At 35.0% G+C, this 14962-nt stretch overlaps 1 protein-coding gene across 4 annotated transcripts in view; it reads right to left on the reverse strand.

Annotated features, from left to right (window-relative positions):
* Positions 1–1271: 1271 nt before the first annotated feature.
* LOC131992129 (ceramide transfer protein-like) overlaps positions 1272–14962 on the reverse strand; it is a 34186-nt gene continuing 20495 nt past the window's right edge. For 2 of the 4 annotated variants that reach the window (XM_059357579.1, XM_059357577.1), the window contains 15 exons: positions 14497–14604; positions 14193–14331; positions 11898–11981; positions 11099–11256; positions 10177–10269; positions 9996–10082; positions 9067–9159; positions 8802–8873; positions 7227–7322; positions 6406–6538; positions 5707–5777; positions 4177–4305; positions 3961–4090; positions 2559–2695; positions 1272–1660 (listed from right to left, as the gene is read on the reverse strand). In XM_059357579.1, the coding sequence (XP_059213562.1) occupies positions 2568–2695; positions 3961–4090; positions 4177–4305; positions 5707–5777; positions 6406–6538; positions 7227–7322; positions 8802–8873; positions 9067–9159; positions 9996–10082; positions 10177–10269; positions 11099–11256; positions 11898–11981; positions 14193–14331; positions 14497–14604 (1521 nt within the window). In that variant the 3' untranslated portion in view covers positions 1272–1660; positions 2559–2567. The remainder of the gene's footprint in view (positions 1661–2558; positions 2696–3960; positions 4091–4176; positions 4306–5706; positions 5778–6405; positions 6539–7226; positions 7323–8801; positions 8874–9066; positions 9160–9995; positions 10083–10176; positions 10270–11098; positions 11257–11897; positions 11982–14192; positions 14332–14496; positions 14605–14962) is intronic. The other 2 variants (XM_059357581.1, XM_059357580.1) reach the window with 1 other exon arrangement.

A 14962-nucleotide genomic window follows, 5' to 3' on the forward strand; every position in this document is an offset into this window, starting at 1 on the left:
CTTTTTTCTGTCATTTTGTGTCTTTTTTTTAAAGTAATTTAGTGTTTATTCAGTCATTTTGTGTCTTTTTTGGTCATTTTGTGTCTCTTTTTTAGTAATTTTGTGTCTTTTTTAAGTAATTTAGTTTTTTCTGTCATTTTGTGTCTTTTTTAAAGTAATTTAGTGTTTTTTTTCAGTCATTTTGTGTCTTTTTTGGTCATTTTGTGTCTCTTTTTTAGTAATTTTGTGTCTTTTTTAAGTAATTTCGTGTCCTTTTTTTTTAGTAATTTTGTGTCTTTTTTGGTCATTTTGTGTCTTTTTAAGTAATTTTGTCTGTCTTTTTTAAGTAATTTAGATTTTTTTGGTCATTTTGATACTGCCTCCAGCGGCCCCCAGGTAATTTGAGTTTGAGACCCCTGCTCTAGAATATTTAAAGTGTTTGTTACATGGCTGTCACCGTGGGTTCTTATGGGTTAATTTCAGCTTGACGACTTTGAAAAATGCAAAGTCCAGAGTTACGTATTTGTTAATTGAAATACTTTTGTTACTGTCACATAAAAATGACTTGAACTAAACTCTGGACTTTGCAGCACAGAATGATTTCAGAAAATAATGCTTAAACTGAAATTAAATTGAAATGTATCAAGTTTTTCACAACACTAGAACCTGTAAAAATCTCCTGCTGAATCATCTGCTTCTTTCATCAGTAAATATTCTGGAGGACACATTTTAATTAGATAAGAAGGGAAACTCAGCCACGAGGCACTTCACTAATTTGTCCGTCTCAAACTAGATTCTCTAAGGCATCTGGGCTCGACTCAAGTCACTAAAGCATTCTGAAATGTTAGTGACACTATTTACAATTCATTAAACATTCAAAATATGTGCTATTACACTACAACAGTCGACAATGACAAATATAAAGCCAAGCACATAATGTACATTAACTCTTTTATACATGAGAAACTCATGGCTCGCCCCTCCGTCAGCACCATAACAGGTGTTTTCATGAGAGGAGGCGGAGCCAAAGAGGTCAAAGGTCAAGTCTTCTATCATGGGGCTCATGAGTCATCAGCCCTCTGGACTTTTTTTAACCAATCAGTGATGTTTTTACTTGCAAAAAAAAAGTTAGCAGCTTAAAAAGAAAGCTTATGAAAAAGAAAATCAACACAGAATAGGAACTATAAATGGCAAGAATAAAATATTTCTGTCTTATTAGCAAAGATCTGTTTGTTTCTTTTTTTTACAAACTTCTTATAGAACATACATACATTTATATATTAATATATCTGTAAGAAAAGAGACGTGGCGTTTCAGCCTTCTACATGAGCATGAAGAGCTGCTGCAGGAGCCTCCAGGAGGAGGAGGAGGAGGGGCCCCGGGGCCCTCTGCTCCATGCATTCAGCTCTAAATAATATTCAATATTTACCATTTTATCAATTAAATCAACAAGCAGTCGTTGCTCCTGAAATGATTCTATCCTAGTTTGACTGACTTAAGAACATTCTTTTAGATGAATGTGTCCCAGAGGTCAAAGCCTGTGTGAATGCAGCCACCAGAGGGCCCCAGTATGAGCCCTCCTCCCTACAGGGACTCACTGGGAGCTGAGAACTGGGAGGGAGGAAACCATTGAGAGGAACTGGTCAGTGGAAGCAGCTGATGTGTTCCTGATGGCGCCACACTGGAAAGATGGAGAACATTCATGTTATCATTCTGCAAGATAGAGAAGTTCAGCTTTTATTTGGAACATGTGCAACAAAGTAAACACAAAAACAAATACATCCAATGAGAATAATCAAAACAAAAACAAAAAAAATAGCAATAGTCAAAACAAAAGCTGTAATGTGAACGCAACATGTCCGAAAGGAGTAGGATGAAGCATAATATGCTTATTTAAACCTTCTCCACTACTCAATTAACATTTTTTCCCCCCTAAACATACATATTTACAAAAAAAAAAAAAAAATTTTTGAAAATAAATACACTACTGGTCAAAAGTTTTAGAACACACCAACTTTTCCAGAATTTAATTGAAAATGATGCAGTTTTATTGCACATTTGCAACATTTAAAATTCTTTACTGAGCATGATAGTGTTTTGAAAATAAAAAAAAGATTCAAAATCACATTTTATGTTGGACTAAAGGACTAAAAAAAGACACAAAATGACAAAAAAAGACACAAAATGACTTCCAAAGACATGAAAAGAATTCAAAAATGGACAAAATAGCCCAAGACTCCATAGAGTTAAGTTGTTAACCCATTTCTTGTTCCCTGAAAAAGGCCTACTTGTATAATTCTGAAATGTACATTATTTTCCAGTTTTGGTTAAGCTTACCTTTTTTTATTTACCTCTGGCAGTTCACCACTTACCTTTGTACCCTTTCAAGCTGTTCATTTGACTTGAACTGCTTGAATTTCAATAAAAAACTGGAAAAATTGGGCTGTTCTAAAACTTTTGACCGGTAGTGTATATTACATAAACAAATACATGAATAATTTATCATTTATGAACAGATAAGTAAGTTCCCGTCAGTCCTGAATCTTTATGATCTGATTCTATATATCCAGGTGTTTTACCTGTTTGCCTCAGAATAAGATGGGTTTGCCAGCAGTTTTCTCCTGGACGTAGGAGGTGAAGCGCTTCAGGAACTTGGGATATTCTCTCTTCGCCACGGCCCGGAGCACCGAGGCAGGAGCCCAGCCGCCGGGATTCACTAACACACACACACACACACACACACACACACACACACACACACACACACACACACACACACACACACACACACACACACACACACACACACACACACACACACACACACACAGAAGGAGAGGAGCAACAATGTTTAAACTAACAAGCACATGATGATTAGTGAGAAAAATGACATTTTTCACCATTTGGGGCATTTTAAAGTGTTATGCCTTATTTTACACTTTTTTGACACATACTATAGTCAGACTTTCTTTTTTTTTCCTACTTTCAAACGTCTCATAATATGATGTTTTCTGTTATTTTTGGACAAACTATACTGCATGATGCTGATGCTTGATACTACATGTATCACCAGAGTGTAATTGGGCCATTTTTAGGCATTTTAAGACCTTCTTTGGACTATAGTATGACTTTTTTTTTGTCTTTTTCAAATTTTGGACGCTCATAATGTTTTTACCTTGTTGTTTTGTTTTTAAAGATGTTTATGATTTTAGACTTTGTAAGGTGACCTTGGGTGACATGAAAGGCGCCTATAAATTAAATGTATTATTATTATTATTATTATAATTTTGGAAAAATTATACAATAACATGCATCAACAGACTCTTTAGGAATTTGGGGCAGTTTAACATTTTTCTCCATATTATAGTACGCAGTTTTTTCCTCCAAATTTTTGGACATCAGATAATGTGGTGTTTTTTTGTCAGAATATAGAGGCTATAATAATTTTAGAAATCTGGGGCAGTTTAAAATTTTTCTGAAATTTTTTCGCCATATGATGCCATTTATATTCTTCCAATTTTCGGACATCCTACTATAGTTTGTCAAAATGAATTTTGTCCAAAATTGCAGTTGTTCAAAATGCAATAAACAAAATGCTGTAGTATAATATGTCATAAAAATGTCATAACATTTCACACATACTGAAGACAAGATACAAAATAAATGCACAAGAAATGTTCAAGATTTTTTAAATACCTTTTGAGGACCTTAGTTATCCTTTCATTGATTAAAATGTTTCAGTAACCCTGAGTTTGTCCTCACATCACGATCACAAACTGTCTTAAGTGGAAAAAAATATGCCAATATATAACACTGAATACATGGCATCAAAGTAGTAGTAGGAAATATTTTCTCTCTCCTCTATTTTCTTACATTTGAGACTTTGAAAAGGACTTTTCTGAAGGTTTTTAAGCCTTTTAGACCTTCACATTCCCTGATCATTAACCTCAGTGGAAGCCCAAAGACTAGAATGATACTCACCATTGGCTACGTAGGTGATTTTACACAGGATGTTGTCTCTGCTGATCTCCTTATCTCCCTCCGGGGGGCTGACCAGCGTCTGGCAGATCATGCCGATGTTGATTTTGGCTCGAACACACCTGTTGGAAGGCTGAGGGACAAAAAACAGACAGGATGAAGAACAGAGCAGCAGCAGGATTCAGGCTCATTACATGTCTTGTAGGCTTGATGGTTCACCTGAGCTTCATCGTGGTCCACAGAGAAGTTGCAGACCAGCCAGGTGTCGGGGTCGTTCTCGTTGTTGGCCAAGATCTTCCTCATGGCCGACAGGTAGAGCACGTCTCTCTGAGAGGCTGGCCACACCCGCTGAAACACACACACACACACACACCAGGGTTATTATAGGTAACCAAAACTAGAACTGAAAAAACATTTTCGTTAACTGAAATAAAAATAAAAACTAGAGTTTTTAAAAAAACGATAACTAACTGAAACTGTGTTGTCATTTGTGTCCGGTGTTCAACTAAATGTTATTGTTGACTTATTTGTGTTCAAGACAAAAACTTGCATACGGAACTTTACATAACAAATGTACTTATTCAGTTATTTAGTAGTTTTATAGTTAAATTCACAATGTTAACTACATGTTTAAAACTGTGACCGTATATGTGACAAGTTTGGAATGAGAACAGGCTGTTAAATGGCAAACGAAAAGCTTAATTTATCTGCCTTCTTATCATGTTACTTTACTAATAATTGCCCAATTGTTTTGTCTTTTGTATTTACTCTCGAAGAAATTGCATGAAAGTAAATATTTCCCCTCAGCTCCACTGTGCCTGTAAAATTACGTTTGAAGCCCAGTAGTGAGCATTTTTAACAGTGTGAATGCTTTTTTTAAATTGGAGAGACGTTTACGAAGATTTATCTTGTGATTTTTTTAATGCAGAATGTCTGTGCAGAGCAGCTAGCATCAGATATATTTCTAAGAATATTTTAGTGTAAAAGTGAAGGTTTGTTCCAGAAATAAAGCATCATATTAACAATTCATGGAAAGCATTCAAGGACATTTTTGAGATATGCCAGTGCACCCCAAGGTTATTATAGTTAACGAAAACTAACGAAATAACGAAAACTAGAATTTAAAAAACATTTTCCTTAACTGAAATAAAAATAAAAACGAGAGTTTTTTAAAAAACAATAACCAACTGAAACTGTATTGTGTGGTTACAAAACTAACTACAACTAACTAAAATTATAGTGAAAATGTCCTTAGTTTTCGTTTTTTTGTCAACTTTTTTCATTCATAATTCAGTGTTTCTATTGGAACATGCAACACATGGTGAATATGTTTACTGAGACTGGGATGTTTACACTAGAACCAAAATACAAAACAGTTAATAACCTTATTGGGGCTGAGATGATAAACCAAAGGAAATAAAGGAAAACTTTATTATGACCTCTTTGAATCTGGCACCCAACATATAAAACCATTACAAAAAAACTAAAACTAATAAAAACTAAACTAAAACTAAGCGTTTAAAAAAAATAAAAACTAAACCAAAACTAGCAAACTCACTCTAAAAACTAACTAAAACTAACTGAATTTGAAAACAAAAATTCACAACGAAATTAAAACTAAAACTAATGAAAAATCCAAAACTATTATAACCTTGGCACACACAGTAGTTTATTTCAGATCATATACAATAAACAGATCCATGACATTGTTGAACACGGTTATTTTCTTTATGATCTTGTTGTTCTTACCTTGTGTGTTTGATAAACAATCACTGCATTATCTGACAGCGTCTCCACAACGTTGAAGTTTTCAATGGTGGCTAGAAGAGGAAAGAGGCAGAGAATGTGGAGGATTAAAAACTTCAAAAAAACAAAATGCAATAAAACATTTTATAGCCATATTAAAGGTGGAGGATGATGACAGGCTCAGGATCAGAGGCAGAAAGCAGATCAGTTGGGACAAATGTTATAATATTTGAGCTGCGTTGAACAAAAATTGCAGCAAGTTTAAATGAGCGTGGAGTGAACACAACCCGTCATCATAACACGGGTTGGAAATGATATAAGAACAAGAAGATAACTTCTTCTACGCTTCATTATAAGATCTAAAACAACCAAAAATAGATGCAAAAATGACCAAAGATGACACAAAATTATCAAAATAGACACAAATTGACCAAAAATACATGTAAAAATTACCAAACAACCAAAAAATAGATGCAAAAATGAACAAAAAATTACACAAAATTAAATAGCCTGTATTTATTAATTAATTAATACACGTCTTTATTGTGTGGGGGGAAAAAAAATGAATTGTGTCATTATCAGACCGCCATTACATTTTTCATCTCGTGCACCCCCAGGGGTCCACGCACCACACTTTGGGAATCCCTGTTCTCAATCAATAGAAATGGTGATAAACTAAGAGTGAGTTAGTTAAATACGTACTCTCCCAGTCGTTGCGGTACGCGGTGTCCCAGAAGTAGTGGCAGACCTCGTGACCTGTGACCCCCTTCACTGAGTGAGTGGCCTTCAGAGGGTCCAACACGATCCCGTTCTCCTCCACCTCTCTCCTGTACACCTGCACACACAGGACAGAGGAAAGGTGAAATCATTTTATCATCACATGTTCTAATGGGTAGAAGGGTTTCATTTGGGTTTTAAAACATCACAGCAGTGTTTCCCCAAAGTGTTTTTCATGCAGTGGTGTTAAAGTTTGGTTTTGTAGATTTTTTTTTTTAGATATTTATCGTTTCAGCTGGGCTCTACACACATATATACACAGCTGAAGATGTCCAGTTACATCTGATAAAATGCAAGACTCTAAGTCAGAGGTCGATGGAGGTTATTGAGTCAGACTTCAGTGAATGAACATAAACTGGTTTGTGTTTGTGAAGTGCAGAAATAAAGTCACAACAAGTTCAAACACGTTCCAGTGTCTGTCTGTTTCAGGCTAAACAATATTTGTCTTATTGACAAATAATGTCATACAACCTGTATAGCCTTATACTTAACTTAATTATCTCTAACTAGATTTATCAACTTTAAACACGTTTTAAGATCCTGCTGTATAATCCTTGTTCTGCCCCGACTCTGGCTTCTTAAAGTGAAGAAGTGAGTTCAATGCTGCTGTTGAATGCATATTGGAGAAACACTGCTGTGGTACAAAAGTAAATTCCAGATTAATTTTAATTTAGTGCGCAACTTCTTTTCTTATGCATGTACAGTTATAAATACCTGAATGACATTGTTAGAAATGTTCCTCCTACCTTCATCTCTCCCTCCTCGACAACCAGCTGCCAGTTGGCGTCTCCACCAACATCCTGCAGCGAGTAGGTCATGTGATTCTGCACCATCTCCTCCACCTAAACACAAGGAGCAGAGAGGAGGAGCAGAGAGAGGAGGTGATCCATGATGTCATGCTGCTATCTGAAGGTGTCCTCACACAAACTCTGTTTTAACCCATTGAGGCCTAAAACTGCCTGTAAAACCTCTGGGCGATTTTAAAATCAGCCCCTAAAACCTGAAGTTTTTCTGGGAATTCAACAGAAGTGTCAACTCTTCCTACTAAATAATAGATTTTTCAGGCTCTGTAGCAGATAGAAATGAAATTCAAAAAGTATTTGAGAGCTTATACAAATACTACAAAACGACGTATCTGCTTTCCAGGCTTCAATGGGTTAATGCTAGACGCTCTACTTCCTGCAGACTAGAACTAACAAAGATCAGGTGCCAAAATGAACACAGGACACAAAGCCTTTATCCTATCAGGACCTATATTATCTGTTACGCAATAGACCTGGCAACACATTAATATAACAGATAAATATGAACAGTTATACAGTCATGGTGCTACAGTGAGTTCCAGTGTAATCAGAATTAGCTTTACAGTTACTGGGGATTCAACAGTCATGCAAACATGGAGTTTAGTCTAGACCAGCTGTTCTCAACCTTGGGGTCGGGACCCCAATTGGGGTCACGAGATGATTTCTGGGGGTCACCAAATCATTTTGGAAGTCAGCTCTGTCTCCACTGTGTTAAAGTGTTCATGTGTTAATGTGTTTTAGTCTTTTTGGTCACTTATTGTCTATTTATTGTCATATTGTGTCTTTTTTTGATCAATTTGTGGTCAATTTGTGTCTTTTTTAGTCATTTTGTTTCCTTTTTTTGGGTCATTTTCTGTCTTTTTGGTAATTTTATTTCTTTTTTTGGTCATTTTCTGTCTTTTCTAGTAAGTTTGTTTCTTTTTTTAGTCATTTTGTGTCTTTTTTTAACATTTTGTGGTCAATTTGTGTCTTTTTTTGACCATTTTGTGGTCAATTTGTGTCTTTTTTAGTCATTTTGTTTCCTTTTTTTGTCATTTTCTGTCTTTTTGGTCATTTTGTTTCTTTTTTTGGTCATTTTGTGTCTTTTCTGGTAGTTTTGTTTCCTTTTTTAGTCATTTTGTGTCTTTTTGGATCATTTTGTGGTCAATTTGTGTCTTTTTTTTAGTCATTTTGTTTCCTTTTTTGGGTCATTTTCTGTCTTTTTTTAGTAATTTTCTGTCTTTTTGGTAATTTTGTTTCTTTTTTTGGTCATTTTGTGTCTTTTCTGGTAATTTTGTTTCTTTTTTGGTCATTTTGTGTCTTTTCTGGTAGTTTTGTTTCCTTTTTTAGTCATTTTGTGTCTTTTTGTGGTCAATTTGTGTCTTTTTTGGTCATTTTGTTTCCTTTTTTGGTCATTTTGTTTATTTTTTGGTCATTTTGTTTCTTTTTTGGGTGATCTGAACGACTCAAAAAGGTTGAGAACTCCTGGTGTAGACAGGTGAAACACAGAAAGAGTGAGTGAGCTGGACAGTAGGTTACCTCGGTGCTGAATCTGTGGACTTCGTGAGGAGGGACGCTGACTAGCTGAGCAGGGGAGGACTGACTATGAGGCTACAGGGAAGATGAGAATCGAGGGGATGATGGACAAAAAAATGAAGGAGAGGAAGAGACAAGAGTTACACAAAAGGACGTGTGATGTAAAACTGAAAGACGTGTCAAATGAGAAAACTAAAGATGTGAAGACATGGAGGAGAAGCGGTGAAAACAGCGTGATGAAACAGTTTCAGAGATAAAGGTTGAATACCTTCTCAGAGAATCTGTGTGATCCTGTGTTGGAGTAGACGTCTCCAGGAGGGACGGGGCTGGACCTCTGGATCCTCGTCTTCTCAGTGTGACACTGCATACAAACACAATATAAATTAAAAAATCATTAAAAATAATGTGTTTTTAAACCCTCACTTTAAAAATGTCTGGGTAAAAAAAGCCAATAATTGATATTTATATAATTCCCCACTTTCAACCAACCTAAATATTAACTTATATATCAAGTTTGTCATAATTATCAATACTTCTGACATTTTATTCCTTTGATTGTCTAAATATTCAACTATTTCTTTTTATTTATTTACAAGATTAACACTAACTTTATAAATATGATATGTCAGAACTACTTATTTCTGTATTTAATTTATTTATTGTAATGTCTTAACACTTTTTTCTTGTATGATGCTCAGGATGTTTATTGTGATGTCTCTTACTTCAAATTCTGTCAGGAAATGTTATGTAAAATTATTAAAATGGTTAAATAAAAAGTAAAAAAAAAAACATATATATACATATCAACCAAAATCTGATTGTAACTAACACATATTCATTTATTAATTTTATTCAACCCTTGATGTTGATGTTTTTTATGAGAAAAATACATTAATAAAATGATTTGCTGAATACTAAATGCTAAGGAATTATTATTTTTACAGTCTACATTGATTTTTATACATCATTTTATACATTTATCCTTAATACAGCAGCAGTAACCTCAGTGGAAACCAGGAAAAGAAGCATTTAATTCATCAGGCAAACAAGAGAAATGCACTCAATCTGGTGGAAAATAGTAAATTGCAATTTTGAAGCCAGAGATCTAGATTGAAAGCGTGATATAATAGAATGCATCATTTTATTGTGTGTTGCCGTGGGCAGCTAATTAAAAACTGTATCCGATCTCTTGCTTACCTGTTCTTCTATCTTGTCTTGTCTGTCCAGAGCAGCTTCAACTGCATCGAAGAACTCGTCCTCGTTAATCAGGCTGTTTGGACCCTCCTACAGATATAATGGAGAGGGAACGTTATTTAAACAAGTCTTACACAACCCACAATTAATGGTGTATAATAGTTGGATAGATTTTATGCTCCACCTCATAATCTGGACCTCCAAAGTGAGACTTTTTCTTCAACTCATTGAGGGCCGATTTATAGCCCTCGTCTATTCTTCGCCGCTTCTCCATCTCCTGCATACACAAAAACACAAAATTATTTAAAAAGTGGTACACTTATTAAGGTTTTTTTTTTTTAATGAGCATACTTGGCATCCTGTGTTTATTTATGTATTGGTATTATTAGCATAATTGTTAATGTTTCTGTTTCTCTGCTTTTTTGCCTCCCTATATATTATTATTATATATTATTATAATACTATGTTTTTTGTTTTGTTTTGTATTTATTTTTCTTTTGTGGTTCTTTGTTCTAATGTACCCTTTAAAAAACAAAAATGTGGAAAACAGCTGTGGAATAAGTTATGTATTGTACTGATGCTTATGAATGCTAATTTCCAATAAAAAATATATATTAAAAAAAAAAAGGTACACTTTCTTTGCTATACGCCTCCCCCCTTTTTTTTTTTTACATTAGGATGCTTCTCTACTGTAGATAAATGAAGAAATAAAACCATCAGACAAATTAAAATGTTTGTAACACAGGCTCCTTTAAGCAATCCAATTATTTTTTTGTTGTGCACTTTCAGATGATTGTGTCTCTTTATTTTTTAACAAGCAGGATGGTTTGTCGTTATGGATGCATCATATTTTATTAGTTTTTCACATGTAAGAAAAATCTTAATTTGTAAAACTCTAGGTGTCAAATCAATGTAGTGGAGTAAAAAGTGCTATATTACCTCTGAAATGCAAATAAAAGTAGCATTAAAATAAGTCTTTCAGTGCCTTTAATGCATTTACTTTTTCTGCAACTTGAATAATAAACATTTGCAATTAATTTAACAAACATCAAAAAAAAAAAAGGCTCCTTTAAGCACGTAATTGATCAGATGTGAATGTTCCTCACCTTATCCACTCTCTTCTGCCAGCTCTCTTCTCTCTTCACCATGAGGTCGATGCAGTGAGACAGAGTGGCGAGGATCCCAGCTGTGGTAGCCTTGAACGTGATAGCCTCACCCTTAAAGTCTATGCCATTGATTCCCTTGGGACTCAACGCCTGGAACACTGCACAAAAGAAAAGCATGGGAGTGAAACAAATGATACTTGTAGCAAACACAGAATATGTCTGGAGCAATGACACATGGATTCTTAAAGTAATATTCTCTATTATTGTCATGTCTGTGGGCATCCCAAAAAGCATTTCAATTGAGAGATTTTTGTATTTTGTGTGTTTGTCTACGCCCTTTTCACTGGTTGTAGGCGGCTGAGACTCTTGTCAAATATCAGCTATATCAGCTGAGTCTGTGTATCATTTTAAAAAACTTTTAAAAACCCACTTGTACAGACTGGCATTTGTGCAATGATTTCTAACGTCTTACACATGTTTTAATTTAATTTTAATTTTGTATCCTATTATTTTTGCTTGTTCACTGTTTTTGATGATGTTCTGTTATTTTTGTTTTAACTGTTGTCTAAATGCCTCCGTGATAATGTACTTTGTAAAGCACCTTGTAACCCTGGTTTTGAAAGGTGCTATAGAAATATAGTAATAAATAAATAAATAAAATAAAATAAATAAATATCAAATATTTTGCATATGATGTTGCCAGGCCAAATCCAGTTGTGATTTTCCAAATTTTTAGCGTGATTATGCCCTTTTTTGTCTATAAGGTTATAGAAAAAACTTAGAATTCTGCACTACTCACATTTTTCTTTGCTGCCATTGTTGTTGTGCAGAAACTCTCCATCTGGCCGTGTGTTTGGGAAGTCATCTTCATCATCCTCCACGACTGGAAAAAAAAAGGGGAATAAAATGTCAGAGAGGAAAGGCCAGTAGGTAGCTGCTCCACCAAGCCTTTTCTCTGAGGACGCTACAGAAAGTCAAGCAGCGGTCCAAGGCAGCGCTCGGTGGCCCGTTCACAGCGTAAGCTGCAGCACAACGCACCATCAGACTGACAGAACAACATGACAATGGTCTGGTTTCATCTTCAGAATGGAGAGAGACAGAGAGAGAGAGAGAGAGAGGAGAGAGAGAGAGAGAGAGAGAGAGAGGAGAGAGGGAGGTGAGGAGAACAAAAGCAGGGCTTCATCCACAGGCCGCCATCAGCAAATGTTCAGCCAGCCAAGATGGGCCGAGGCTGAGGGGGAGAGGAGAAGAACTGCTGCCTGACTCACAACACACCAAGGTTATAATAGTTTTGGATTTTTCATTAGTTTTAGTTTTAATTTCGTTGTGAATTTTTGTTTTCAGTTTTCAGTTAGTTTTAGTTAGTTTTTAGAGTGAGTTTGCTAGTTTTAGTTTAGTTTTTATTTTTTGAAAATGCTTAGTTTTAGTTTAGTTTTTATTAGTTTTAGTGTTAGTTTTAGTTTTTTTGTAATGGGTATGTGTCTTCATTTCCTTTGGTTTATCATCTCAGCCCCAATAAGGTTATTAACTCTTACAGTTCTGGTGTTTTGTATTTTGGTTGGAGTGTAAACATCCCAGTCTCAGTAAACATATTCACCATGTGTTGCATGTTCAAATAGAAACACTGAATTATGAATGAAAAAAGTTGACAAAGACGAAAACTAAGGACATTTTCACTATAATTTTAGTTAGTTTTGTAACCACACAATACAGTTTCAGTTAGTTAGCGTTTTTGAAAAAACTCTTGTTTTTATTTTTATTTCAGTTAACGAAAATGTTTTTTCAATTTTAGTTTTCGTTATTTTGTTAGTTTTCGTTAACTATAATAACCTTGCAACACACACACACACACACACACACACACACACACACACACACACACACACACACACACACACACACACACACACACACTGCAGACAAGATTCACTGAAAGTTTAGACTAAACTCCAAACATTTTCATAACCTAAACATGGAATATATGAGCCAAAGACTCACTTAGACTGTCTTGTAAGAAACAAGTTTTGAGTAAAACCACATTTTTGTCATCAATTCTTTTTTTTTTTCAAAATTTTCTTTCACCAATTTAGGGCTGGGCGATATGGCCCTAAAAGAATATCACGATATTTCAGGCTATTTTTGCGATAACGATATTCTTGACGGATGGTCTCAAAAGTTGCCAAATACAAAAAATGTACTCTTGACTCTTGAGTATGAGCAAATAATAAGAATAACCATTTAGGGGTTCCGGGGGCTTATTTTAATGAAATTTTGTAAAGGAGAATAAAGGTTCTCGTATGTTTTATTTAAGGCATCTTATTTTGACAGTCTTCTTGTAAATTATGTGGTGGATTCTCTTAACACACTGTGCTTTTATTTTGAAAGCTGCATGTGTTTAGCAACAGGGAGTAAGTAGCTTTTTGTGATTAAAACAACTTTAACCACTACATCAAGAAGTAGGAATGTTGCCAATATCATGATATGCATTTTTTTAACCATAAAAAAAAATATACTGATATTATCGTGAACGATACGATATGGCACACCCCTACACCAATTTCACTTCTACTTATTTTAACATACTTTTCAGTCACACTGCATCATTCCATTATGGCCACACATTGCTTCCTAATGCAACAGCGATATGGAAAAATAAATAATAATAGTAAATAATAGTAAAATAGTAATCTACAGGTTGTTTTCTGGATTTATAAATTTTTTGTTTTTTCTTAAACAGCCATCTTCAAATAGTTTATCAAAAGAAAATGCACCATGTAGAAACTTTTTCTTCAGAAGATAATACAGGAAAAGATACATGGGTATTTTAAGAATGATGTCATAACACAGTTTAGCAGAATTTGATATATATATAATAAAAAAATATTTTTTTAGCTCCTTAATATCGGTATCAGCCCATAAAATACAGAGCTGCTCTGGCTCTAACTTGAATGCTGCTGGAAAGGTGCAGGAAAGTGATATTTTCACAATAAAATAATCTTCACTTCTCATCTAAAAAGCACAAAAATCTGATCTCCTACAAAGTAACAGAAATGATTTTAAGGTTAAAAGGAGTGTGGGTGTTTGTGGCTCTTACTTTTATCTCTCTGCAGCTCGTCCTTAGACTCTGCGTCTGAACAGCTGTCAAAGTATTTCTGCAGCGTGTCCACCTGTCTGCACAAGATATCTCTGAAGGTCTCCATCTCTGCCAGCTTCTCTCTCAGGCGGTGACCCTTCTGAACAAATCAGAAAGCAACCTTTGTTTAGATTTCCACAGACCACAATGCAACTATTCCAGTACGTGTTTGCTGACTAAATTAACGGCTTGTGTGTGAGCCTACGAATACAAACAGATAATTCCTCATGTGTGCTTGGTCAGCCAGAGTAAACAGAGATCTCACCTTGAAGGAGGATGTGGAGGTGGCAGAGAAGCCGCTGGTGGCTGAAGTGAGAGACAACATGGAGCCATGTCTCCTCAGACTGGACTCAGAGCCATATCCAGAATCAGCCTGAAGAAACAGAAAAGAAATCACACACGGAGATGAGTTAGGGATTTCACAAAGTAGCCTAATTCAATAAAATACACTACCGGTCAAAAGTTTTAGAACACCCCAATTTTTCCAGTTTTTTTATTGAAATTCAAGCAGTTCAAGTCAAATGAACAGCTTGAAAGGGTCCAAAGGTAAGTGGTGAACTGCCAGAGGTAAATAAAAAAAGGTAAGCTTAACCAAAACTGGAAAATAATGTACATTTCAGAATTATACAAGTAGGCCTTTTTTCAGGGAACAAGAAATGGGTTAACAACTTAACTCTATGGAGTCTTGGGCTATTTTGTCCATTTTTGAATTCTTTTCATGTCTTTGTAAG

Source organism: Centropristis striata, chromosome 19 (assembly GCF_030273125.1).
Source record: "Centropristis striata isolate RG_2023a ecotype Rhode Island chromosome 19, C.striata_1.0, whole genome shotgun sequence".
Taxonomy (NCBI): domain Eukaryota; kingdom Metazoa; phylum Chordata; class Actinopteri; order Perciformes; family Serranidae; genus Centropristis; species Centropristis striata.